The sequence below is a fragment of the Naumovozyma castellii genome, chromosome 5, assembly GCF_000237345.1.
Source record: "Naumovozyma castellii chromosome 5, complete genome".
Lineage (NCBI taxonomy): Eukaryota > Fungi > Ascomycota > Saccharomycetes > Saccharomycetales > Saccharomycetaceae > Naumovozyma > Naumovozyma castellii.
The window spans coordinates 46,631-71,913 of record NC_016495.1 but is presented as its reverse complement, the minus strand read 5'-3'; the positions used below and the strand labels follow the sequence as shown (position 1 = coordinate 71,913).

The window sequence follows — 25,283 nt, the reverse complement described above, 5'->3', positions numbered from 1 at the left end:
ACAAAATTATATACTACTCTAACGACAATAGCAAAAACCCTACTACATCATCAACACACTCATCCCAATCTTGCATTTTTCCTAATAATATAAAGTTGCAACATTGTGGTTATCTCATCGTATGATATTTGTATGACACATCAAATGCGCGGCAGAAAATTTAGAAAAGATAAATATAATTAAGAAGTATTTGAGATGCGAAGACCCATCCGTCTATCATTCTCAATCCAGTAAACTCAACAACCACTCAAGATTAATTCCAAGCATCTCATTACCAAATGACAATATTAGAAGACAGTTTTACACAGTATAAGGAGGAAGTAACACGCCAACTGGCAATAAATCAGGCCCATTTAGATTCTTTAACACATCCTGGATGTCGAGTAACATTCCCCGTTGATCAGGAAGAGCTACCTTCACCGGATCCAAACTTGAAAGTGTTTTTCTTTGATATTGATAACTGTTTATATAAGAGTTCCACTAGGATTCACGATTTGATGCAAATATCCATATTAAATTATTTCAAGAATCAATTGAAAGTAAGTCATGAAGAGGCTCAGAAATTAAACAACACATATTATAAACAATATGGGTTGGCTATTAGAGGTCTTGTCATGTTTCATGACATCAAAGCCATGGAATATAATCGATTTGTGGATGATTCGTTACCACTTCAAGATATTTTACAGCCGGACCTTTCACTTAGAGAGATGTTAATCAAATTGAGAAATAGTGGTGCCGTGGATAAATTATGGCTTTTCACCAACGCATACAAGAATCATGGCTTGAGATGTGTAAGGTTATTGGGGATAGCAGATCTATTTGATGGGATTACTTATTGTGACTATAGACAAACTGACACGTTAATCTGTAAACCTGATGTGAGGGCCTTTGAAAGAGCTAAAATTCAAAGTGGACTTGGAGATTATAGAAATGCATGGTTTGTAGATGATAGTGGCGCTAATATTAGTCAAGGAATCAATTTAGGTATGGGTAAATGTATTCATCTAGTAGAGAATGAAGTTAACGAAATATTGGGTAAGGCTCCACCACCAGATAAATCAATCACTATCAAACATATAACAGATATGGAGAGGGTAGTACCAGAATTGTTTGGACATTGTTGTATATAAATTTTATAGGAGGACCCATCGATTACATAGACATAACAAATAAAATTTATCAATTTCAATAACTATATATAAATCTATTAAAATAGTGTCAAATAATAATATATAATTTTGTTTCATAAACGAATCAAAACCTTAACATAAAAATATACGTTCATATTCTTTACTTACGCTATGGAGCTTGTTGTTGCTTCTTTTGCTTGGCGAAAGCGTAAACAATACCAGACAAGAAACCTAAGAAGATTGAGAAAATGGATAAGAAGTTTCTTGGAGCATCAAAGAAGATCAAACCTGATAGGGCAATTGGTAACTTGTTCAAGGCACCTACCATGGAATAAGTAGTGGATGAAGTGACACGAACACACCAACCTGAACAGTAAGAAATACCGACTGAGGCCATACCAGAGATGATCATAGCAGTCAATGAATCATTAGATAAATTGGTAGCCAAATTAGCAGAGGACCAATCTTCCACACAGAAGGAGAAGAACAAAAGGATTGGCAATGCTAAAATGTTATTGTAGAACATAGTATCGAAATCTTTGAAGTTGGTCAACTTAATTCTCTTTCTCATGATTAACACAAATAATGCAGATGAAATACAATTGGTGAACATCCAGAAATAACCTGGGTTGAATAAAGCCACGGAGGCGCCTGTGACTTCATCGGCAAGATTCTTAGCAGCCAAAGCTTGTTGATCACCCCAGGTGGCAACAATAGATGATAGGACCATCAATAAGAAAGATGACAATTCCATGGAAGTAACAGATCCACCAAAGAATAAGACTTCACCGTAAGCAATTAAGATAATGGTCAAATTTTTGAAGATGGTGTAAATTGGGACAGCCAAAAATTGCAAAGCCTTGGAAGAAGTGTAGATCATGACGACCAACAAGACTGAAATTGGGAACCAGTTCTTAGCGTCAGTCTTGTTCAATGGACGGAATTTAGCATAACCTAAAACTTTCAAAACGATCAAAGTCAATGTACAAACCAGAGATTGAACAAACAGCATGACAAAGTTCATGTTGAAGTTTTCCAAGTTAACGACAAACTTGTTGGTGACGGTCATTAAGATGGAGGACCCACAGTAAGACAAGATGGAGATGGGACCAGAGTTGGCGATGCCCGCCCATGGGTTGTGTCCTGTTTGTAACTGCTTCAGATCAGACATTCTAGTTTAGCGATTTGAGTTTGTATATGGGGTAGCTGAGAACAGAATGGCTAAGACAACCCAAGAAGGGCAACTGTTCATTAATAAGTTCTAACTATCTGAACTGAAAGAATGTCATGTTGTTGTTGTTGACGCGTCAGGAAAAGTTTTACGTGTTACCCGAACAGTGTCACCAATTCAATTACTAAAGTAATATATTCCACTATTCGTGTCACTAAAGGAAGAATGATGATTTATGTCCTGGAGTAGCATTGTGCTACCCTTGGGGACTGTGATTCAACGCTGTGGTTTTTTGTGACTATATTTATGGGATATCTGTTGTCAAATTTTAAGAATATATATGTGTTATTAAGTGTCACCACTATAAATATCATTGTCTGCAGGATTATGTGCATTGAGTTCTGTAATTATAATTAGAAATGGTAAGAGACAGACCTCAATATTACTCACTTACTGGCACTGTCTCGGATGCCACCTGCTCCATCTTCTTGTCCTTTTGTAGGTTCAGAATAGAAACCCCGACAGCACCAAACAGTAGGAGATTAAACACACTTCTCATTAGTAAATAGGAGACAGATACAGGTGCGGTTTCTGGCTTGGTTCCTATCTTAGCTGCTCGAGGCCCCCAGTTACCATACCCGATAAAATAGCATGCACGCTTCTCTTCCAATGACATCAACTTCCAATCATCTTCCATTTTCCAATCCAGGTACTCTATTATCTCCTCCTTTAATGCTCTTCGTTTCCACGTAGTCCATTTGGTCGCCACTTCACTCAATTCCCTTGGTGGAATATATTCATCCGCTAAGGCCTCCGTAGATGCCAACCGTATTATTCTTTGTCTACAGGACAACAGTAGTCTATGTCCCACCCTCGTATGCATACATGTGGATAGCATTTCCAGTCTATCTCTTGCCCTTCTTCAGTGTTGTTTGTCTTACTTAGTCTTACATCTCCAATGAACTATCGTTCCATATAACGTGAACTTTTCACAGCACCGAAAACCAATATAACAACGTAGCAAACTGCTAGGAGAAGACAAACAAACAGCAACGGCAAACAGCACCTCATAAAGAATAAACCATGTCCTACGAACAAGTATTTGTATGTAAGAGAAATTTCCAGGCTTTTTAAGCAGTATTCCCGCCAATTGCGTTACTAACAAATAAACCCCACCCTTTTCCCTCAGAGAGAATATAACACAGCAACTGCATTCACTCCAACACTGCCATTGGAAGTTCAACCAAGATATGCAGTACTTGCTTCCATAGTGGCTTTATTGTGTATATCTGGAGCATTCGCTCTAGCTTCTTCAAAGAAGAATATGGTTATCAAGTTTTTGGAATATCTTATCCTTAGTGTATTTGGAAGTCTATTTTTTGGCATAGCTGCTGTGCTATCCTCTAATTCATTTGGTGTTTACGTTTAAGAGAGTTCAAACTAAGGTATCTTTATACAAATGAATATATATATATATATATATTTAACCAAGTCATATTATAAATTTAAGAAATCCTCGTCAATGTTAATGGCCTTGTAATATCTGCATTCCCCACCATTCTTATCAATAATTTCTCCCCCAACCTTATAGTTCATCATCGTGGAAAGCATGGCTCTAGTATAAACTACCATATCTTCCAAGGAACAATCACTTCTCTTGTTCAAAAATTGAAGCACTTTAGAATTGATAATTTGAAATAAACGACCTTCCAAGTATTCATTAGATACGTAGATCGACAAATCTCCAGTAACTTCATTGATTGGGTCATCATATGCTAGTAAAGATGATACATTGTTCAATTGGAATTGAAAACTCTCTCTTAACGCACCATCAATCTGTTCATTATATACAAATTGATTGTATAGTCCTTGACCAGTTCTAAGTAAATCGTTTATGCATTTATCATCTTTTGTCTTGGAGCTTTCAATTATCGTAATCAAATATTGACAAAGTTTCATTTCAAATAATAACTCCATATCCGATTCTAATAACCCTGGTAATTGTAAATTAATCCATTTGATACATTCCTCAATATTTCTTTCCAGGACTAATCTACGGATCTCTTGCCTTATATAAACTAGTGTCTCCTCTTTTTGAATTTGTTTATCATTGTAATCAATTACTTGTTTCATGTCATTCATATTGGCGTTACCAACATTATCACCTATATCGTCTTCAATGCAATCATTTCTCAGATCTTTCAAAAAACTCTTGGCTAGATCAACCATCCCCTCATGAAGTAGATAATCATTAATCATTACATTCAATGTATTAGGAATAGAATCATTATTCACATTTAAATCGTTAAGTCGTATCGAATTGGGTTTCTTTATATTCATATCATCGATTCGATCATCCTTCCCTAATAAAAATGATGCCTTTTGATTATTTTCTGTAGTATTTCCATCTTTGCAATCAAAATCATAGTCCAACGATTTAAAAATCTTATTCAAACTTTTATTTTTCCAATTGTTTTGATAGTTACCAATGTCAAATACAAATTCTTCATAAATACCAAAATTGGTTCTCACTGAATTTCCAGGTTTTAATGCAATGGAGGGAACAACATTCAAATCGTAAACATTGGTAAATGCTGTCCCCAAAAAGACACCATTCTTGGTAAAAAAAATTGTACCATCAATATAATTTATACCACAACCAATAATATCATCACGTCCAAACATTTGTGAATATTTTTTGCTTTCTGTTCCAACACAGATAAACCCATCATCCCCACAATACCCAAAGAATCCATCTTCTAAACCATCCTTGTTACCACGGGATTTATCAATTCCCATACCCAAGTTCGTATTGCTATCATCTCCATCAGCATTAACAACGCCACCAAGGGCTCCTACAATTAATGCATTTATTGTGGCAGTATCAACATTTTCCTCACCTAAACCTTCTATGTCATTACCATCGTCGCTGTCATCATCGAGATCATCGTCATCATTACCATCATCGTCATCATCGTCATGAGATTCATTAGGAGATAACTGGGACCCACGACTGCCGGTACGAACACTAGCTTCATTATTACGGCTACTAGGATCACTTCTAGTTCTATTACTAGTAGGTCTACTAGGTATAGAATCAAAAACAGAATTTGAACTTTCCCTCGATGGGGGTGCATACTTAAATCCCACAATAATGTTACTATTTTGTGCATTCAAAGAACTGGTTACAGTTAACACTCTAATTTCATAATAAAATATCGAGACTTTAGAACTTGGAATGACATTGTTGGCACATGCTGTAAGATAATCAGATTTACTTCTGTTACCACTCTGTAAATTTCCTGTAATCGTATTCCTTAATCTATTTCTTACAATGCTTGCCGGTGTCCCACTTCCTGTTGTGGATTCTTCAGTGACAGTTTTCTGATAATTTGGGTTAGGAGCTAAATTCATAACACCATCTGAAGTCACAGAGAGACTGTTATTTGGAGGAGGGTTCCACTGATTAGGTAAAAAATAACCAATGATGCGATATATATCAGGCGCTACACCATTTTTTTTCAATTTTAAAGGCTTTTCATGAGAGCCAGAATAAGAATAAAATTTCACTAGACCAGGGGGGTTGGCAGAAGCTGATTTCTTCTTGTTTACCAAATCAGTTTTTTCTCTTGCAGAATGAAGCCGATGATGTGCATTTAATATTCTTGACGTAATATCGGAGTCGTTTTCGCTCACCATAGCACTTTCTCTGTCATCACTTTCATCCTCATCACTTCCATCTCCTTCTTCCAATTCACTTGTATTAGTTTGAACTTCCTCTCCTTCGCTGGGTTCATTTTCATTAAAGTTTACTCCATCATCCTCGCTCTCAGACGTGAATGGGAATGGATTCTCTTCGTCCACATCCATTGGATCATTATCAATACCACCTGACCTTGCCGATGCAAGTGTGCTTTGTCTCATTAGGGGATTCCATGAGCTATTACTAACATGCTGACTGTTCACATCTGATAAAGCAGAGGAACCAGAACTGGCGGTCGAATTACCTCGGTAATACAGTGATTTTACACTCGTACCAGGATAGAAAAGTTTGTATACTTGAATTAAATAATTATCATTTGCAGATTCAAAGGAAATGGTTCCCAGAACACCTAATTCCATCAATTTATGCCATATTTCCTTCTTTATATGAAAAGGTAATTTGTCGCCTCCACTAGTGTTGGAAGATTCAATACTTACATTCCGATAAGTTTCATCAAAATGCTCAGCTCCCTTCGACAATCCTGATTTAGGTCTATTAGAGGGGTCTAGATGTTCACTTTCACTTAATTTAGAGAATAACTTCCGATGTTGATTGTATAAAGCTTTTAATTCGTAGGCAATAGGCTGGTGCAGCAGATATTCCGGATATAAGCTCTTAATAAACTGTCTATCGATTTGATCTGAGTATGAAGACATTCTGAAAATCCCTAAACTGTGTCAAATACTTAGAACAGCTAGCAATTTAGAGTAGTAATGTTCTTTCCTTGTTTTTGAAGTGAAGGCTCTTTTGACCTCCCCTTCTAAATTAAATCGAATCAGAAGGTGAAATCAAAAGTCGCGGAGTGAAAGAATAATGGAATGGAAATAAAAATAAAAACTACAAATTAGAAAATAAAGCTATAAAAAACGAAAGCTACAGTTGCGTTTGTCTATTCATTGGCTTCCTCCTCTGTTTCAATCTCAGGCTCATCTGTTGGCTCAGCGACAGTTTCAGAGGTTTCCTCTTCTGTTTCCACGACATCGTCAGCAGCATCGACTTGTTCCTTAACTTCTTCTTGATGTTCTTCTTCAATTGGTTCAGTAGATTCTTCAGTAGCTTTCTCAGCTTCAGTCCCGATATCAGCATTTCTGTCATTTTCAGCAGGTTCGGTTGGGATAATACCGTTAGTTATTGTCTTGGTAATCGTTTCAGTTTCAGGTTCGCTTTCTTCCTTCTCACGTTCTTGGAAAGCTAAGTTGGCTCTAGCTCTTAGTATGTACAGATATTCACCTGCATCCTTGGATAACATCTTTAATGTCTCCTGTATATTGTTTAGAAATTGTTCCATGGTTTTAATATTTGGAACATGTTCGACTAATTCATCTCTTGCACCGATTACTTGTTTCTTCACTTTCAGGAACTTCTTCCAGTTTTCCTCAGACATGGTCTTCTTGGCTTCCTTTTCTTCAGCGTTTAGATGAGCTGCCACGACATCCACGTAGGCCATTCTCTTGGACCATTCATTAACCATGATTTCGCCCCATTCTTCGTAAACATCTAAATGTTCATCACGAATGGATTCCACCTTCTTATTGACCTTTTCAATTAAGACATTTTCATCGTTTTGAATATCAGCGATAAGTTCATTCAGAGTGGCGCGCGTCTTTTCAAACAATTCTCTGATTAATGGACGTTCAATATATTGTTCCAATTGAGTTTCACCATTTCTATCAAAGTAAATGGTTTCGTTAGTTTGTGGATCCAAAGATTCAGTACAATTAATATCTTGAATGGCTTTATTTAAGTCTTGAAATAATAATTCAGATTCCTGATTCAAGTTTTGAATCTTATCTTTAAATTTTTGTTCATTAGATTTCATTTCTTTCTTGATCAATTTGGCAACATCCTTATCAAATAGTTTGTTAATAGATGCAATTTTCTGTTCAATGGTGTTAGACCAATTGTCAAAATCTGATTGTAAAAGTTGTTGTTCATCTACATCCAAATCCTTGACGGCTTCACCACTGGTAGTTGCTACCTTACCGGGCCAATTTTTAACAATGGTGGAAGTGACAGTGGAATCGATCACCACGCTGGTAGTAGAATAAATAACTGAGGTAGAAGTGGATGTTGAAGTGGAAGTACTAGTTGTTGTTTTACGCGTGCTGGACACAGACTTAATTGCAGTCTTTTCGGAAACAACATCTCTCTTTACCTTGGCCGGTGAATTTAATCCTGCTAATTTATCTTTCAATTGAGCATACTTCTTGGTAATACATTCCTTAGCACATATACATTTAAGACCCACTTGAGCCTTTACTGATTCAAAAATAGCATGGACTTTTGAACAATATGGGATCAACATTGAACGAACTTGTCCACATTTGTCACATAACCCATATTTTTCAGAAATTCTCAATACAACTGGTTTCACAGAGATATTATAATAGAACCAAAATTTATGACGGATCAATGCTACATTCTTAAGAATACAATTCTTGTAAGGAGCGGCATCAAAATTTTCATAATATTTCATCACGAAGACAGTTGCTGGTCTAATAGCCTTTTCATGAACTTTTTCGTAAAGTTCATTTAAAGAAGGTTCCACATGGATCGAATATTGTTCTTTAGCTTGAATTATCCTTGGTGCGACTTGCAATTTGTAAGTGACACTCTTATCGGATAAGAATTGATCCCATGTATTAGGGGAAGTGTAATGGCAGATCTGTAACAATTGGTCCGCACAGTCATTGACTTGACAGAAATAATGAAGAGAGACAACCAGGGTCAACACCGTTACAAATAGTTTGCTACAAAACTTCATTTTAACGACGATTTGGTGTGTTAATACTATTCTAAAGGGTGATGACAAGAGAATTGAACACGTTGTAGATACATTGTCATTTGACTTCCATCTCCTTGTTTACAATTTTCTGACACCCAACCCTAAGTTATCCTAGGGCGCACTTCTATAATTATTAGGTTTAAGGTTGATTAAAAAAAACCAAATGTTTTCTAAATTAGGGCTAGTAAATATAGCATAACCCTAATATTGATTACGTAACTCGATCAAATCTGAATTTGAACAATGCTATTTCACAATTGACTCTGAACAACAAGCACTCCAACTGTCATTGACAGCTTATTTATACTGTAGGTTCCCATACTTTAAGACCTCAGAGCACTGGCAGGCTCTTTAGGATTTTTTCTTTCCTTATTTTGTTTCCTTGAAAATGTCCTTCTGGCCCTTTCCTCAAGATTCAACTTCGAATGTGTCGAAGATCCTGGATGAATATTTCGACATTTTAAATTCGTTAAGAAAGGCTAATCTAATAGAGGACGATGATAATGATGTACCGTTGAGGGGTGAAGAACAAATACACGATTCTTATGGTTCATCGAAGTTTCAACCACGCAAACACAAGCATCGTACAAGGAAGAGGAAGCGGAAGCTGGCTGTTACTTCAGAAGAGTCCTCGTGTGATAGAGATACTGAATCAAAGAAATCGAACGATGTCGTTGTGAGCAAAGTCTCTCTGGATAATTCATTTATTGAGCGGATATTAGATGAACTCGATTTGATGGATGAATTGGGCAAGAAAAATAATGTATTACTGGACTTCCTATGTTTTGGATATTTCTTTGATTCTGATTCCAAAAAAATTATGAACATGCAATATCTAATCGATCAATTGATCTCATGTGTACAGTATCTGACAAATGCATCAATTACATCTGTAGATGAAGATAAAGCTAATGACAACATGAGATCCCAAGAGGGCCCCAATTTCCTGCACAAAGCTACTATTATCAGCAACATCCTCTCATTTGATGAATGGTTAATAAGTGAATCCCTAATTAAAAATATGAATTATTTGAATGAAATATGGTCCGTATTATCAAATGTTAAATTAGAAACAGAAGATTCGCCATTATTACCTATATTCTTAAAAGTTAATGAAAGTCTTCTTCTATCCAGAAAGGACCAATATTTAAATTTTATTCGAACTCGAAAAACCCTGGTGGACGAATTCTTCAAGCATATGAATATTCCCGTATTATTAGATTTCTTACTCAAATTGATAGCAACAGATAAACCAGATTACCCTACAGGGATAATAGAACTGTTAGATGATCAACGTGTAATTCAAAAATGTTTAAAATTCTTTAAGAATGATCAGTATTCCGCTGATGTACAGGCATGTGCTAGTGATTTTCTTAAGGCGTTGATAGGCATATCTGCCAATGTTCCCTTGGATGAAATGTCTGTCGGTCCGAATCTGTTATCAAGAGCTCTAGCTTCACCAGATGTAGTAGATCATTTGATAAACATCATTCTTAATGAGAATGGTACAGCTTTGAATCATACGATATCTGTTGTCATAGAACTTATAAGGAAGAATAACTCTGACTATGATGAAATTAATCTGTTGGAGACTACGACACGATCGCATCTGCCATCAAACAGAGACCCTATATATCTTGGTTATCTACTTAAGAAATTCAGTGATAAAATAGAAAATATATTTGCGCTAGTGGATGACATGGCAGATAAAACAATAATGAAAAGAATCAGAATAAACCAAATCAATCAAGAATTTCAACCACTTGGATTTGAACGGATTAAAATTGTGGAGCTAATTGCTGAATTATTACACTGCTCTAATATGGGGTTGATGAACTCTAAGAGAGCAGAACATATTGCATTGAAACGCGATCATCTAAGATTGCAACTTCCACATCAACTTCAAGATGCACTACAAGATCTAGAGATAAATAAGACAGAGCATTCCGATATAATTAGTGATAATAATTCTATTAATAATGATCTGACTACAGGTAGCGTCACTGATGAAGATGAAGATGTCTTGATTGAAAATGTCTCAGAACATCCCGAAAGATCCTTTATAGATAGTGACAGTGATGATGATCTGGACACAATTGATGTTGCAGAAATTGATGATTCATTTGAGATACCATATATTAATGAGAAGCAAAACAGCAAGTTAAGGAACGGTCCCACTATCGGGGATCGTTTTAAGATAAATCTTTATGATAACCAGATTATTATAAAGATATTAATTCTCTTCTTGAAAAACCCATGGAATAATTTTTGGCATAATGTGATATTTGACATCATCCAGCAATTGTTTAATGGAAGAATGGATTTCTCATACAATTCTTTTATAGTGTATTCATTATTCAATTTGGAGAAGGCATCCCAGTTCAAAAAAACTGACTCGAACGCAAACTCAAATAATCAGATTTTATTGGGAAATTTTAATATAACCAAAGACTTCATATTGCTAGGGTATCAGAAATCGTATGAGTTTTATGAGAAATGGAAGACAAATTTAGGCTACATGGGTCATTTAGTCTTAATAGCAGAAGAAGTTGTCAAATTTTCTAAATTATATAAGGTGGAATTAATTTCTCCAGATATTCAAAAAATCTTACAAGAGAAGGAGTGGATTTTCTACATGGATGAAGTACTTCATAGCACGAGAATAATGTACTCTAAGATTCTCGGAGGTGGATCATTTGTCGATGATGGTAATGGAAACGTAGTTCCTCAATTTATTGAATCATCTGATCCATACGAGGAACATCTAGAAACCAATGATGAAACTTCAGAGTCTTTGTTGACCGAGTTAGATATTCATCTAAAGGTGGGAGAAATTTGGAAGCCCGGACCGGAATCAACTCCACCTAATCAATGAGCTAAATTGAGCACTGTATTATAATGGGACCATGATTGTAACGTTACTGTAACGAACTTGTCTATAAATCAGTTATGATATTTATAACTTATAGAACGTAATGAAAAAATAACCACAACGAATATATCCATTTATATATAAAGGGGAGCTTGAACACCCAATGCTTATATAAAAAATTATAAGCAAAGGGTCATATGAGTAATAAATTCAAAATTAGTTGTATTTCCTAAATTTAGGTTGTGACAGTGAAAGGTTCTAAAGCACAGGCAATGGCAATGTTTTCTCATACATCAAGTTCATCGAGTGATATAGAGAATTACGGAATGGCGAATCATGTTATAAAGGCTAATGAAGCGGGCACAGTTAAACAAGAAATGATGGAAGAATTGGAGTTAGGAACTTTTGAACAAGAAGGTGAAGATGCACAAACTGTTTCCATTATGTTCGCCAAGTCTCCATACAAATATTGCAAAACAATTTCACTCAATGTGTTGAACATTGTGGTGGGGTATAAACATACCCTCACTATAATGTGGGTTTTAATGGGAGCAATAATCTTACAGTGCATATTGTATGTAATAATCGAAGCAGCCTGTATGCCAGCTGTATACAAAAAGCGTATCAAGCGTAATGATATGGAATTTATTTTATCAGTAGTATCGAACGACACAATTGATTACAGGTTTTACCTCAATTATGCACGTTCAGTAAAATTATGGGATAATATTTGAAGTTTTTCTGTCTAAGAACAGTTTTTTTTTAATATCTATATAAGTTAGTTTGTAAATGTTGTCCCTTGCTGTTTGCCAAAGAAGTTTTAAGGTGACTAGCATCAACTTTTTCACTTTATTAAGAAATTTATATATGTTAGCGTTATTACACAGTATCCATAACCGTTTGTTGGCCACCTTCGGAGGGACACGATCCGATCGATCATCAGAAGTGTCAGACCACTTAGTATGCAAGTAGGGGGTTGCATTGTATTGGACACTCTGTCTTATGCTAACGTATATAAGCTACCATGTTGGGACGTCTTTGACTGCTGGACCCTTTGGGTATTTATTTATATTAATATATACTTACGTAATAGAACTAAGAATACTTTGAATTAAAGGATTACTCTTAACGATATAGTTGTGTTTAAATTCATAATGGACACACGCAAATATGAATAATTTACCAGTTTCAATTGGGTAAAATAGGGTGAACATTATTACTCTCATTGTTATAATAATAATGGTAGTTTTTAGTTTTTTAAGTTCTTTTTCTTTAACTCCTCGGCTAACACTCTTGCTTCCCTTATTAGAGCTGTTATAACCGAGAATAATTAACTATAAAGGTGGAAAAATTTTTTAGGGTTTTACTTCCTTCTAGGTTTCTTGCATTACTATTCAATTGTGTTTGTGTCTCTAAAGAACCTTATTCTGGGAGATTTTTCAGCTCGAGATCATCATTCTACCAAGGTATATTAAAAACCATCGTCGGTTCTTGTCACAAGAATATTTTCAAAAGTAACCTTCTTAAATTAGAAATAGGCAAGGATTGTGTTGTTATTCCTTCAGAAGTGTTTGAGTATAATCTTTATTGATAGATCATTGTCAAAATCAAGTTATGTTACAGAGAGGACAATGTAAAATTAAAACTAGATTACCTATTGCCTAAGTGTCGTCCCAGTAAAGGAAATACTTTGTGAAGAAATGATCTTTTATGAAAAAACAATAATGATCTTTCAACTATATATTTGTATTTTGTTTCTACAGCAGAACTAAGTAGAGAAAAAAGAAAGAAAAGGTAGGGACATTTGGTTATCTTTTTGGGCTGCTCTTCATAATTCTGGGATGGGTTAGTACTGCTTTTTTAAAGATTAAGGCCTACAGTTTAAACCCCTTGGTTTCTCAAAGGTTGATATCTTAGAATACTGCTTTACCTATACATACAGTTTTATCTATTTTACCAGCCGTGGATTTGCAACAATGGTAATTGTGTCACAAAATATTCTGAAGAAAGGTGTCAATTGTTAGTCTGTATAATAATATAAACACCCATCAAATATAGAGGGAGTCACAGCCTTTCTTGCTTTTGTGTATTAGTATATGGTTCCATTTGATTGTCAATACATCCATTCACTTTGCTGTCACCAAGCGCGTTTTGCCAATCTTTTATAACATTAATGGTAAATATCAATCAATAGTGAAAAAATATTTGAAACCTTTCAGGTGATTACACTGTGATAGCAAAAGAAGAACAAAGTCTAAGTACCAGTGTTATAAGAAACGATGTCAGTTGAACCATTTGAATGGGCTGTAAAACTATGCAATCTTAAAGAGGAGGAAGCTACGGACAGTAGTGCTATTAAAACACTGCCATCACCTCCTGGATATGGTGTGGTAGAGGTTGGGAAGAATCAACATGAATCGCAAGGGAACAAAGCTACAGAGGCCATTAGAATGAAGGAGCTCAATAATCTTTTGGCACAAAAGGCCATGTCAATAGCAATGCAACCAGCGAAATCAATTCCGATGAATATGATTATGTCTTATATGTCCGGTACATCACTTCAAATTATTCCAATAATGGCAGCACTAATGCTACTTTCAGGTCCATTAAAGGCTATATTCTCCATTAGAGCTGCATTCAAACCCGTCCTGGGGAATAAGGAGATCCAAAGTCAAGTGAACTCTGCTATGTTTTTATATATCGTTTTCCAGGGTGCCCTTATGTATATTGGTATTAGGAAATTGAATGCCATGGGACTCATTCCCAATACTAAAAGTGACTGGCTGACTTGGGAATTACCTGTCGATTATAATATAGGAAGGAAAGTATTTGCATTTTAATTACTAGATCATATTATATTACATTAGTCTATCAAAAAATCACTATTTATTCGTAGCATTTTGTGCATCTTTTTCTTCTGAATTATCATTGAATTTGGCTTCATATATTTGTTGAACATTATATTTTCTGTATTTGGTCAAATAGTCACCGCTTACCACTGACATACCAATGTTATTCTTAAAGCATTCTACAAGAACTAATTTGTCGTAATTCTTTAAATCGACTTTATGGTTCAATTTTCCCTTTTCAGTGACTTCCTTGACCACTTGGTTGATAATATCCATCTTTGGAATCGTATTGAAATTCCTTCTTGTCACTTCTACAGCAAACTTAAGGCCATCTTCTGAATGCTCTCCATGAAAATGTGGTGCTAAAATACGCTGAGCCAATAAAATCAATTGTTCCATAGTAGCATTACATGAATAAGTTATTGGTGTAAGCTTTGCAATATATCTGGTCCTTTTTTCCATGTTGTCAGGAGAAGCCAAGTCTTCAATAATCTTGGCAACGAATTCTTCAGGAACAATTGGTGATCTCGTCTTACAGAATATCACACATTCACAATCTAAGTCAATAAATTGTAAAGGCTCCTTCTTCTTGTTATTGTCATGAGATTTTGACGTTGGCTTATTCTTTTCGTGTAATTCCGATAACTCTTGTTTTATTTGGTCTTCAATAGATAATTCGTCAATATTCTCTTCGTCACTATCATCATCTTTAGTAAGCTCCTCCTTGTACATCTCTTGAAACTTTTCTTCAAACAACTGACCCAACTCTTGGGCGGCCAAACGTTCTTTCCTTCTACTACATGTTGCATATATTCCTGAAGTTCCTGGATCTAAGAACCCTGAATTGATCTTGAACTTCTTCTTTTGAGTTCTTCCATTACTAGCGTTTGAATTAGGTCTCTTTTCTCCCATTTGTAAATAATAATAGAAAAACCACTGCTATGCTTGGCAAAGGATAAGGTTAGAACGTATAAGAAACTAAGCTATAAACCTACTTAATCTTTATAATGCTATTCTACCAAGATGATTATGATTTCCATCTCAAAAAATTCCATTGAAAAATTAACGAACATTGCGCGTTAACGTCTGTTGAAGAATTTCGCTATTCTGCTATCACTCCCATTGAAATCCCTTGTAAATATACTACTCGAATCATCATCTTGCTGTTGTGGTGTGTCGGAGGGACTCATAATGGGTGTCACTCTTACTTTGCGCATTAATATGTTGGCATGTTCTGGCTTTACTCGAGAATACTTCCTCATCCTTAGATCAGGATCCATGTATTCATTACCTGTCTTCAATAATTCTATGTATTGTCGTAGCTCTATGAACGTCTCTTCGAGAGACTTGACATTATTTTCAATTAGTTCAGGTGAATGACCATTATTCGTGCCATTAAATACTGGTGAAAGGGGTGTCATCATTCTCTCAGATGTAATATTGGTTTCTTCTTCATCTCGTGAGGGAAATATCCTAGGGATAATACCTTCCAAGTATTTGATATTAACTTCAAAATTCAGTACACTCTCATGTGTAATGTGGTCTGGAGTGTCATTCAATAAGATGTCTAAAAATCTTCTTGTCAATGAATCAAATTCTCTAAAAATCAATAAAATCTGAATACTGTATGGCAAATTTATCAGTGTCGTTGCAAACATCATTTCTAAGAATTGGGCAACATCCACAATAGAAATATCAGGGTCTTGTATTATTTCCTTAGAATTCCAATCTAAATCAACAGTCTCCAAAATATCTGCCACCTTAGAATCAATCAATTTAATTAGTTTCCCTTCTGCATACTTTCTACTATCTTTCAAATCCTTGGTTGACTTTAATTGGATTTCAATGTCTGGATTCTGCATGATGTTACCTTCCGTCATAATCTTACTAAATGCCTTTGTCGCAACGATAAAATAATCCAAATTAATTAAGATTTGTGCAATTTCTTCTCTAGAGGTACTTTGTAATTTGGCGCGAATCTTTTTATTGACAATATCAATAAATATCTTATCAATAGCATTTACCAATAGTCTATTCAAAGCTGGGAGATCATGTCTATAAAACATGGTTATAAATGATGTTAGTTTGGAATATGCTTTCTTCAACAAAGTACATGTCATTGGATAAAGGGGTGAAAAGGGTAATGTAATAGAAAATCCACTCATGTCTTCTTGTGGTTCAAGATGTTCATCTTCTTTCATCCAACAAATTTGAGATACTTTTTGGAATAAAGTTTTATCGTTTATTGTTAATGGCATAAAATCGTCATCATTTAGAAGAACTTCAAATTCAGTATCAAAATATCTTATGGAAATGTCACAATATCTATCAAATAGAAGTATCAAAATTTCATAGAGAGGATCAATGCTTAATTTGTAATTTTCCAAGATGGCCACGTAAATACACATGAAATCTTTGAACTCTACAAAAGAATCGTCATCATTTAATCCCGTTACAATAAAATGTCTCAAATACGGTTGAAGACGGTTCATTAATCCATCCCAAAATTCATTAGTGGCGTTATAATTATTATCCACCAGGACGAAATCAGTGGATTTGTTTAAGTTGATATCATAAAGTAAGAAGCCTAAAATTTTCCAAAAGTATTCTTTCAAAAATTTCAAGTTCATTTGTTTGGTAAATGCATCACTTGATATATCACCTGGAGGAATATTTGCATTTGAATTTGAAGCTCTTTTCCAAAGTAACGGATATATTAATTTTGTCTTTCTGAATTCATATTCTTTGGAAAACTCAGAAAACAGATAATCAAGTTTGTTTAATGTTTGGAATATCATAATAGAATCATAGAATTCTTCAATATGAAAAAATTTCTCCAAATTCAACTTCTTTAAGCTGGCTTGGTCCCTCATTGATATCTCAACCGGTGAATTAAACTTAAATTTTTCCAATTTCATGCTTTTTTTAATTTCTAACCATTTTGGTAATAATTCATTTTGATAAGTATCAAAGAAGCTCATACCAACATCGGTTAAATTCTTCCCTAAATTCGAGTTTAGAGAGTTTCTTATCAAGTTAAGACATTCATCTTTGGTAACAGATTTTAGATATGGAATGGAATCATAGATCTCTTTTAAAAACTTGAAATTATAATTTCTGAATTCTTGTAGGTAAATCTTTTCTAGACTATCTAAATTTTGAAGAGCTTTAAAAAAGTTCCCCTCTGTGATTAATTCTTGACATTTACTCGATAACTCCAATATTCTAACAACTTTGGTAAGTAATATCGTTAGTTCAGATATTTTCAACGACGTTTTCTTATTATTGACAAATACCTGTTTCTTAATTATCAATTCGTTCGTGGTTTGAGTCAATTGTTCTTGTAAGTTTAATATGCCTCCAGATAAAGATGTATCTATCATATTTTGAATGTTCGAAATCTCGTTTATGGAAGTTTCCAATTTATCATTAATTTGTGAATCCTGAAGTAATTGTAATTCCAACCCTTGGAAATTGTCATCTATTGAAGTATCTAATTCTTGGATAATTGTCCCTAATTGATTCTTTTCCACTGCGCTCCTTAAAAAGGGGACCCATTTATCAAATGACTGTGGATCTAATTCAAACGCATCTTCTTCCATCCCAAGATCTTTATACTCAGAAGCATTCTCCTCTTTGTCATGGCTGGTAGTTGTCTCTGCTTTCTTCGGTTCATATGAAAGTAGAATCTTTTGAAAATCCTGCGATAATAGTACTTCTTGATCCATTTGTCGAGTTCAAAGGGAAAATATAACGTTTATTAGATAATTTGGTGAGTTATTGTGAGAGTAAGTGCTTTATCCACTCCTTAAACTGTGATTGAACTACCTATAATAATTTGTTAGATAGTTACCAAATAGTTGATTTGCTATCCAGATCTCATTATTATTTCTCAATTCTGAATTTGGTACAGGGTAACGATAACCGGCATAAAATTAACAAACTAATAACAAAATTATTCGAAGATAATGGCAATGAGTAATCTTTTACTTATGTCAAGAACGTTAGAGTAAATTAGAAAGAGGGTTAAATGGGATGTGGAATTTTGGTTAGGTACTGCAACTTCAAAGCAGGTTTTATGAGTTAAAATGGAAACTGGCACATATCAATCAGACGAACAACTTCCAAGAAAGAATACACCTCTCGACCATATGGCTCCAGATTCTCCAGTTTTGCAAGCGGTCTTTGAAGCTTTTCTATACATGATTTAAAGCTAGTAAATCTTTCCCAAGAAAAAAGTCCCACAGGTAGATAATGGTTTGACACCTGTTCATTTCCAATCCTATAACCGCCGAGCTTTCAGAGTCAACAACTAGTAAAAACTTGATTCTAGTTTGGAACATGATTACTCCAACCTAGTGCCTTGACCCAATGTGGTTCTCATGTTGCATCTAACAATCATTTGCCATATATTAACTTTCTTCAAATTTCCATCTCTACAACACTCTTCGTGGACTTTCAAGTAAGTAAACTATTAATAATTAAAAATATATGTTCATTAGGTGAAGTTATCTATAAAATAAGGTAGTTTATTGTTTGTTACAAAGGGTTTGGTATAGCCCTAATACAGATTGGTGGCATTATTAACTACACATCCTGGTTCTCCATCCTTTCTAGTAACTAGAGTACCAATTTCATAAACAGTTTCGGATGCTTCTTGTAATAATTGTTTCACTCTAGCAACATTCTTAGGTTTAACAATCAAGACCATACCCACACCCATATTAAAAGTCTTTAAGATATCATCTACAGGGACATTACCAGTTTTACCAAACCATTTGAACACTTCTGGTACTTCCCAAGAGGCCATGTCTACTTGTGCTTGCAAATGAGATGGTATGGCTCTTGGAATGTTCTCGACAAGACCACCACCAGTAATATGTGCTAATCCGAGAAGAAGCTTTTCATTTATAGATGGTAATAATTGTTTCACGTATATCCTCGTTGGTACCAATATTCCTTCACCCAATGTCTTTTCAGAATCCCATGGACATGGTGCATCCCATGGTAAACCACTATGTTCAATGATCCTTCTCACTAAAGAAAAACCGTTTGAATGGACACCATCAGACGCTAACCCTAAGAGAACATCACCTGTTGTCATTTCATTAATTTTAGGTAGAATATCATTTCTTCTAACGGCACCAACAGCAGTACCATTCGTATCATAATGACCTTCTGGGTACATACCGGGCATTTCTGAAGTTTCACCACCAACAAGAGCACAACCACTTTGAATACAGCCATCGGCGACACCAGTGACAAAATCAGAGGCAATCTTAATATCTAATTTCCCCGTAGCAAAGTAGTCTAAAAACAATAATGGCTCGGCACCTTGTACCACCAAATCGTTAACGTTCATGGCAACCAAATCAATACCTACAGTGTCATGAATATTTGTTTCTTGTGCAATGATTAATTTAGTACCAACACCATCGGTAGCAGCAACCAATAAAGTATCATCAATATTGTAACCTGCTTGCTTCAAATCAAATAACCCACCAAATCCACCAATATCAGAATCAGCACCAGATCTTCTTGTTGACTTGACCTTATCCTTAATCTTTTGAACAAATAAGTTACCTTTATCCACAGAGACACCAGCGTCAGCATAAGTAATTCCCTTGGTAGATGTTGATTGTGCAAAGGCACGATGGGCAATGTCTCTTCTGAAGTACTTATCTTTAAAATCAATACAATTCACAGCCTTGTATGCTCTATCCACTGCATTTCTTAATGAATCTGCTACTGCAGATACCGCTATGACTCTTCCACCATTTGTAACCAGTTGCTTGTCATTATTTATTATCGTACCAGCATGGAAAACGTATGTATTCTCAGGTAATGTATTTGAATCGATGGAAATCTTATCTCCCTTATTGTATGATTGAGGATAACCACCAGCGGCCAAGACTACAGTAGTAGCAAATTTATCCTGTTGTACTTTGATATCGACTGAATCTAATCTGTGATCTGCGGCAGCTAAGAAAACTTGCGCTAAATCAGTGTCTTCTGTCAATAATGGCAAAACTGTTTGTGTTTCTGGATCACCAAATCTAACATTATATTCTAATACCTTTGGACCATCTTTAGTGATAATAATACCGGTGAACAAGACACCTACAAATGGTAATGAATCTTTTCTCAACCCGTCAATAGTCTGCTTGATAATATTTCTATCAATTTCTTGAACGAGCTTGGGAGTAGCAACGGGAGCTGGAGCATAAGCGCCCATACCACCCGTATTTAGACCGGTATCATTTTCACCAATTCTTTTATGATCCTGAGCTGCTGGTAAGTTGAAATATGTGTACCCATCAGAAATGGTTAAGATAGAAATTTCTTCACCTTCTAGGAATTCCTCAATAACAACAGAATCACCAGCAGAGCCGAATTGTCTTTCCACCATTATAGTATCTAAATCTTTCAAGGCTTGTTCTTTGGAATCAGGAATTAGAACACCCTTTCCGGCGGCAATACCATCAGCCTTTAAGACAACATTATAGTCCACTTCGGCAAGATATTTCTTTGCCTTCTCAAAATCTGTGAAAGATGCATATTTGGCGGTTGGAATGCCATGTTTATCCATAAAACGTTTAGAGAAAACCTTGGAACCTTCCAATTGAGCCACTTTAGCTGAGGGACCAAAAACTGGGATCCCCACTTTATTAAAGATTGTAGTTATACCATCAACAAGAGGTTGTTCTGGACCTGGAATCACTAAGTTAATATCGTGATTTAAAGCAAATTCTCTTAGAGCATCGAATTGGGAAGGATTTGGGGACAATTCAGGAACGTTTATGATGTTACTGTCATTTTGGCATGCGGTACCACCATTTCCTGGTGCCACGTAAATCTTTTTAACTGTTTTGGATTGAGAGAGTTTCCAAATTAGGGCGTGTTCTCTACCACCGTTACCTAATACTAGGATGTTTAAGGACATATTTGATGTGTTTGTTTTTGTTGCTTTTCTTGCTCTCAAGACACCAACCACCTGACTGAATGGAAGTAAATGAAGCAGATAAGGATTACGACAATGGGGATGTAGTGTTACTTAAATAGAGCTCAAAGAACAGATGAGTACGAGTTACAACAATATAAGTATCAATTAAAGATTGCCATGACTCTTGTATCAGGAAACGAGGTCAAACAGAGTCAAGCACCAATTTGAAAAATTTTGAAGATTTTGCCGTTTTGGGACATGACACATAATTTGACTCTATGGAATGATGGTTGATCAGTGTGACTACTTGATAGTTAAGATGGTAGCTATGGCCCTAAGATACGTGTGTCTGGAAGGTTGTGTGCTGCTTTTCTTGTAAAGTTGTTGCGATCTGTGGTTTGTATTTAGCGGTCCATCCATTAAATTCCTTCTCTTGGATAGTAAAGTTCACACAGGATGAGGGAATGAAGGACTTCTTTAAGCTTCGAAGATAGTAATGCAAATAGAGAACTATCAGAACTCCTACACTTAAAAAAATCTTCAAACTATTCTTTTCTAGGAAGCTAGTAATCGTCTATCCGTTATATTTCTTGAAATTTAAAACTTATTACTACTTTGACAACATAGATAGACTTATAAACACTTGAACAGCATATACAAAGACTAATGATACGGCCAGTACGCAAAAAATGGTCTGGTATATTGCGTTCATTTGTGAATAGAGTCACAACGAACAGAAATATCACACTAGATGCTAGTCTACGAGCCACACTTAGTCAAGCACCAAAGGCAAACGTCATAGTGATAGGTGGTGGACATGCTGGTTGCGAAGCTGCCACGGGATCTGCGAGGAGTGGTAGCAATACAGTACTGGTGACTCCATTTCTGGACAAGATCGGGACTTGTTCTTGTAACCCATCGATGGGTGGCGTGGGCAAGGGCACATTATTAAGAGAAGTAGATGCTCTGGACGGTGTTGCTGCCCGGATCACTGACTTGGCCGGTATCCAATTCAAGATCTTGAATAGAAGTAAAGGGGCTGCAGTTTGGGGACCAAGAGTACAGATCGATCGAGATATATATTTGAGAAAGATGCAAGAAGAATTACGATCATACGCAAATTTGAAATTACATCAAGGGAAAGTGACAGATTTAATTATTGATGATGGACAAGAGGGAAATACCGAATTTGGTAAAGTGTGTGGTGTGATTCTTGAGGATGGTTCCATCATGGGAGCCACCAAGATAGTCATTACCACAGGTACATTCTTAAATGCCGAAATTCATGTTGGGCTTCGAACCTATCCTGCTGGTCGAATTGGAGAATTGCCTACGTATGGTATCAGCACTACCTTGTCACAGGCTGGATTTAAACTGGGACGCTTGAAAACGGGGACTCCAGCAAGGTTAGATGGTACAACAATTGATTTTACCCATTTAGAAAAACAATATGGTGACGATCCACCTATCCCGATGAGTTTTATGAATGAAACAGTTCCAATTAAAAAACAAGTTTTATGTTATGGAACAAGGACAACTTCAGAATTGCATGAATATTTGAAAGCCAATCTGCATAGGAGTATCCATATAAGAGAGACTGTGAAGGGGCCTCGTTACTGTCCCTCCATTGAGGCGAAAATAGTTCGGTTTACAGACAAGGACTCCCATCGAATATGGTTAGAACCAGAAGGACTGAATACAGATGTCATATACCCGAATGGTGTTTCAAACTCAATGCCTGAAGATGTTCAATTGAAAATGATGAGAATGATACCTGGTTTAGAGAAAGTAAAGATATTGCAGCATGCCTACGGTGTAGAATATGATTATGTAGATCCTACTCAATTAAGAAACACTTTAGAGACTAGATCGATTTCTGGGTTGTATCTAGCAGGCCAGATTAATGGGACCACAGGATACGAAGAAGCTTGTGCCCAGGGTGTCATTGCAGGAATCAACGCAGGGCTCTCTTCCCAAGATAAAGAGGAATTAGTCCTTGATCGATCAAATTCGTATATTGGTGTTCTCATTGATGATTTGATCACCAAGGGGGTAGAGGAACCATACAGAATGTTCACTTCAAGATCAGAGTTTAGATTAAGTGTTCGTGCTGATAACGCCGATTCCAGGTTAACCCCACTGGGGTACCAATATGGTGTTATTGGGGAAACACGTTGGAAAAAGTATCAAAAAGATGCACAGATTTATGAAGAGGTAACTAACAAATTGAAGAATTTCCAATTAAGTGCTGAAAAATGGCAAGAAGCCTTGGGAATCCCCATATCACAAGCCTCACAACGAAAGTCTGCCTGGGAGATATTTAGAAAGAATGGGATGACACTGGAAAGGATTGTGGAAGCGGCTCCTGAAGTGAACATCTCCTTGAGAGGAATTCCCCAGCAGGTTAAATTACAAATTGAGGTACAAGCCAAATACGAGCCATATTTGAAAAAACAGAAGCAGTACATCAGGGCATTCCAGGCAGATGAAAACATACTACTGCCTCAACAGATAGATTATGACAAAGTGGCCAGTCTCTCCTCTGAATGCAAAATGCATCTTAATCGGATCCAGCCTGCAACTATCGGACAAGCCAGACGAGTGCAAGGAGTCACCGCAGCAGCGCTGTTTGAACTATACAAGCTGGCTAAATTGCATACTTCTGCCCACCCACACTAGTGGCATATCCCATATGCACACGAGCATCCTGTAAATACCGTATATAGCACTATCAGTAGACACAATTTGTGACATTAAGTACCTTTCAACAGACATTTTTGCTCCGCGATGCGATAAATCATGAAAATAAGGAGAGGAGTAACTGGCATATGTAAAGGTTTCTTTCTGACAACAACCATACTACTCTTCCCTGCATGTCGCAAACACATATCAATGAGCACACCATGAACTCGTCTAAGGAAGAAAACTACCAGCCATTGGAGGCAGACCTAATACAATTTTCAAGTACGTCCCAGACGTTAGGTGAAAAACAATCGGACAACATGCTGATGGAACCGAACCCCGCTGATATATACCTGTACAATCGGTTGAGTGAGATTCAAAATCAGGACCCCCAGGTGGAACTTCCACTTGCATCCCAGCAGGACTATCAAAAGAAATCAGAACAAGCCATGAACGACCAACAGCACCATTTGAATGGGTTCAAAGACAGAGAATCTAATTACGAGGCACGTCCCAACGTTAAACAAGTGTATCATACTGCTGTCTCACCGGTGAGTGGTGATTTTGGTCATGAATCGGCATCGTCTTCTATTAACTCCGAAAAATCACAAGATATGAGGATTGCAACACAGGTGAATCCAGCTATACATGACCCAAATGTTACTGCTGATCAACCATTCTATGTGAATGCCAAACAGTATTCTAGAATATTGAAACGAAGGTTTGCTAGAGCCAGATTAGAAGAAGATTTGAGAATTTCAAGAGAGAGAAGACCATATTTGCACGAGTCGAGGCACAAGCATGCAATGAGGCGACCAAGAGGGCAAGGTGGTAGGTTTCTCACTTCTGCAGAAATTGCGGCTTTGAAGGAGAAAGAAAGCTCTAAAACAAACTCTGATTCATCATTAAACAGAACACCGACCAACAAACCTATCACTCAAGTAAGTGAAAATTTGCCTAATGGAAACATCGTGCATCCAAACTAAAAAACACAATTATCAAAAACAAATTTTTTTATTGTACTAATCTAAGTTAACATTCTGTTCAATTCCTCCAATTTTAATCATAAAAGAGAGAAAAATATT

At 36.0% G+C, this 25,283-nt stretch overlaps 14 protein-coding genes across 14 annotated transcripts; 7 read left to right on the top strand and 7 right to left on the bottom strand.

The window, feature by feature from the left end:
- Positions 1-278: 278 nt before the first annotated feature.
- Positions 279-1,133, top strand: SDT1 (nucleotidase; the record flags this gene model as incomplete). Its single annotated transcript, XM_003676426.1, has 1 exon — positions 279-1,133. One exon carries the CDS (start codon positions 279-281, stop codon positions 1,131-1,133), a length of 855 nt encoding a protein of 284 aa, XP_003676474.1.
- A 169-nt stretch (positions 1,134-1,302) lies between these two features.
- VRG4 (GDP-mannose transporter) lies at positions 1,303-2,304 on the bottom strand (the record flags this gene model as incomplete). The annotated part of the gene is made up of 1 exon (XM_003676425.1): positions 1,303-2,304. One exon carries the CDS (start codon positions 2,302-2,304, stop codon positions 1,303-1,305), a length of 1,002 nt encoding a protein of 333 aa, XP_003676473.1.
- Positions 2,305-2,746: 442 nt separating this feature from the next.
- On the bottom strand, positions 2,747-3,202 carry MTC3 (Mtc3p; the record flags this gene model as incomplete). Its single annotated transcript, XM_003676424.1, has 1 exon — positions 2,747-3,202. The coding sequence occupies one exon, from the start codon at positions 3,200-3,202 to the stop codon at positions 2,747-2,749; it is 456 nt and encodes a 151-aa protein (XP_003676472.1).
- A 185-nt stretch (positions 3,203-3,387) lies between these two features.
- On the top strand, positions 3,388-3,733 carry OST5 (dolichyl-diphosphooligosaccharide--protein glycotransferase subunit; the record flags this gene model as incomplete). Its single annotated transcript, XM_003676423.1, has 2 exons — positions 3,388-3,408; positions 3,494-3,733. The coding sequence occupies 2 exons, from the start codon at positions 3,388-3,390 to the stop codon at positions 3,731-3,733; spliced, it is 261 nt and encodes an 86-aa protein (XP_003676471.1).
- A 68-nt stretch (positions 3,734-3,801) lies between these two features.
- Positions 3,802-6,723, bottom strand: VID30 (glucose-induced degradation complex subunit VID30; the record flags this gene model as incomplete). Its single annotated transcript, XM_003676422.1, has 1 exon — positions 3,802-6,723. The coding sequence occupies one exon, from the start codon at positions 6,721-6,723 to the stop codon at positions 3,802-3,804; it is 2,922 nt and encodes a 973-aa protein (XP_003676470.1).
- A 233-nt stretch (positions 6,724-6,956) lies between these two features.
- On the bottom strand, positions 6,957-8,831 carry SHE10 (She10p; the record flags this gene model as incomplete). The annotated part of the gene is made up of 1 exon (XM_003676421.1): positions 6,957-8,831. The coding sequence occupies one exon, from the start codon at positions 8,829-8,831 to the stop codon at positions 6,957-6,959; it is 1,875 nt and encodes a 624-aa protein (XP_003676469.1).
- A 409-nt stretch (positions 8,832-9,240) lies between these two features.
- SAP4 (Sap4p) lies at positions 9,241-11,727 on the top strand (the record flags this gene model as incomplete). Its single annotated transcript, XM_003676420.1, has 1 exon — positions 9,241-11,727. One exon carries the CDS (start codon positions 9,241-9,243, stop codon positions 11,725-11,727), a length of 2,487 nt encoding a protein of 828 aa, XP_003676468.1.
- Positions 11,728-11,996: 269 nt separating this feature from the next.
- NCAS0E00360 (uncharacterized protein) lies at positions 11,997-12,458 on the top strand (the record flags this gene model as incomplete). The annotated part of the gene is made up of 1 exon (XM_003676419.1): positions 11,997-12,458. One exon carries the CDS (start codon positions 11,997-11,999, stop codon positions 12,456-12,458), a length of 462 nt encoding a protein of 153 aa, XP_003676467.1.
- Positions 12,459-14,003: 1,545 nt separating this feature from the next.
- EMC4 (chaperone EMC4) lies at positions 14,004-14,564 on the top strand (the record flags this gene model as incomplete). Its single annotated transcript, XM_003676418.1, has 1 exon — positions 14,004-14,564. The coding sequence occupies one exon, from the start codon at positions 14,004-14,006 to the stop codon at positions 14,562-14,564; it is 561 nt and encodes a 186-aa protein (XP_003676466.1).
- Positions 14,565-14,606: 42 nt separating this feature from the next.
- On the bottom strand, positions 14,607-15,485 carry TAN1 (putative tRNA acetyltransferase; the record flags this gene model as incomplete). Its single annotated transcript, XM_003676417.1, has 1 exon — positions 14,607-15,485. The coding sequence occupies one exon, from the start codon at positions 15,483-15,485 to the stop codon at positions 14,607-14,609; it is 879 nt and encodes a 292-aa protein (XP_003676465.1).
- A 167-nt stretch (positions 15,486-15,652) lies between these two features.
- SEC15 (Rab GTPase-binding exocyst subunit SEC15) lies at positions 15,653-18,301 on the bottom strand (the record flags this gene model as incomplete). The annotated part of the gene is made up of 1 exon (XM_003676416.1): positions 15,653-18,301. One exon carries the CDS (start codon positions 18,299-18,301, stop codon positions 15,653-15,655), a length of 2,649 nt encoding a protein of 882 aa, XP_003676464.1.
- An 833-nt stretch (positions 18,302-19,134) lies between these two features.
- On the bottom strand, positions 19,135-21,516 carry ADE57 (bifunctional aminoimidazole ribotide synthase/glycinamide ribotide synthase; the record flags this gene model as incomplete). Its single annotated transcript, XM_003676415.1, has 1 exon — positions 19,135-21,516. The coding sequence occupies one exon, from the start codon at positions 21,514-21,516 to the stop codon at positions 19,135-19,137; it is 2,382 nt and encodes a 793-aa protein (XP_003676463.1).
- Positions 21,517-22,182: 666 nt separating this feature from the next.
- Positions 22,183-24,195, top strand: MTO1 (tRNA modification protein MTO1; the record flags this gene model as incomplete). The annotated part of the gene is made up of 1 exon (XM_003676414.1): positions 22,183-24,195. One exon carries the CDS (start codon positions 22,183-22,185, stop codon positions 24,193-24,195), a length of 2,013 nt encoding a protein of 670 aa, XP_003676462.1.
- Positions 24,196-24,389: 194 nt separating this feature from the next.
- On the top strand, positions 24,390-25,184 carry HAP2 (transcription activator HAP2; the record flags this gene model as incomplete). The annotated part of the gene is made up of 1 exon (XM_003676413.1): positions 24,390-25,184. One exon carries the CDS (start codon positions 24,390-24,392, stop codon positions 25,182-25,184), a length of 795 nt encoding a protein of 264 aa, XP_003676461.1.
- Positions 25,185-25,283: the final 99 nt, after the last annotated feature.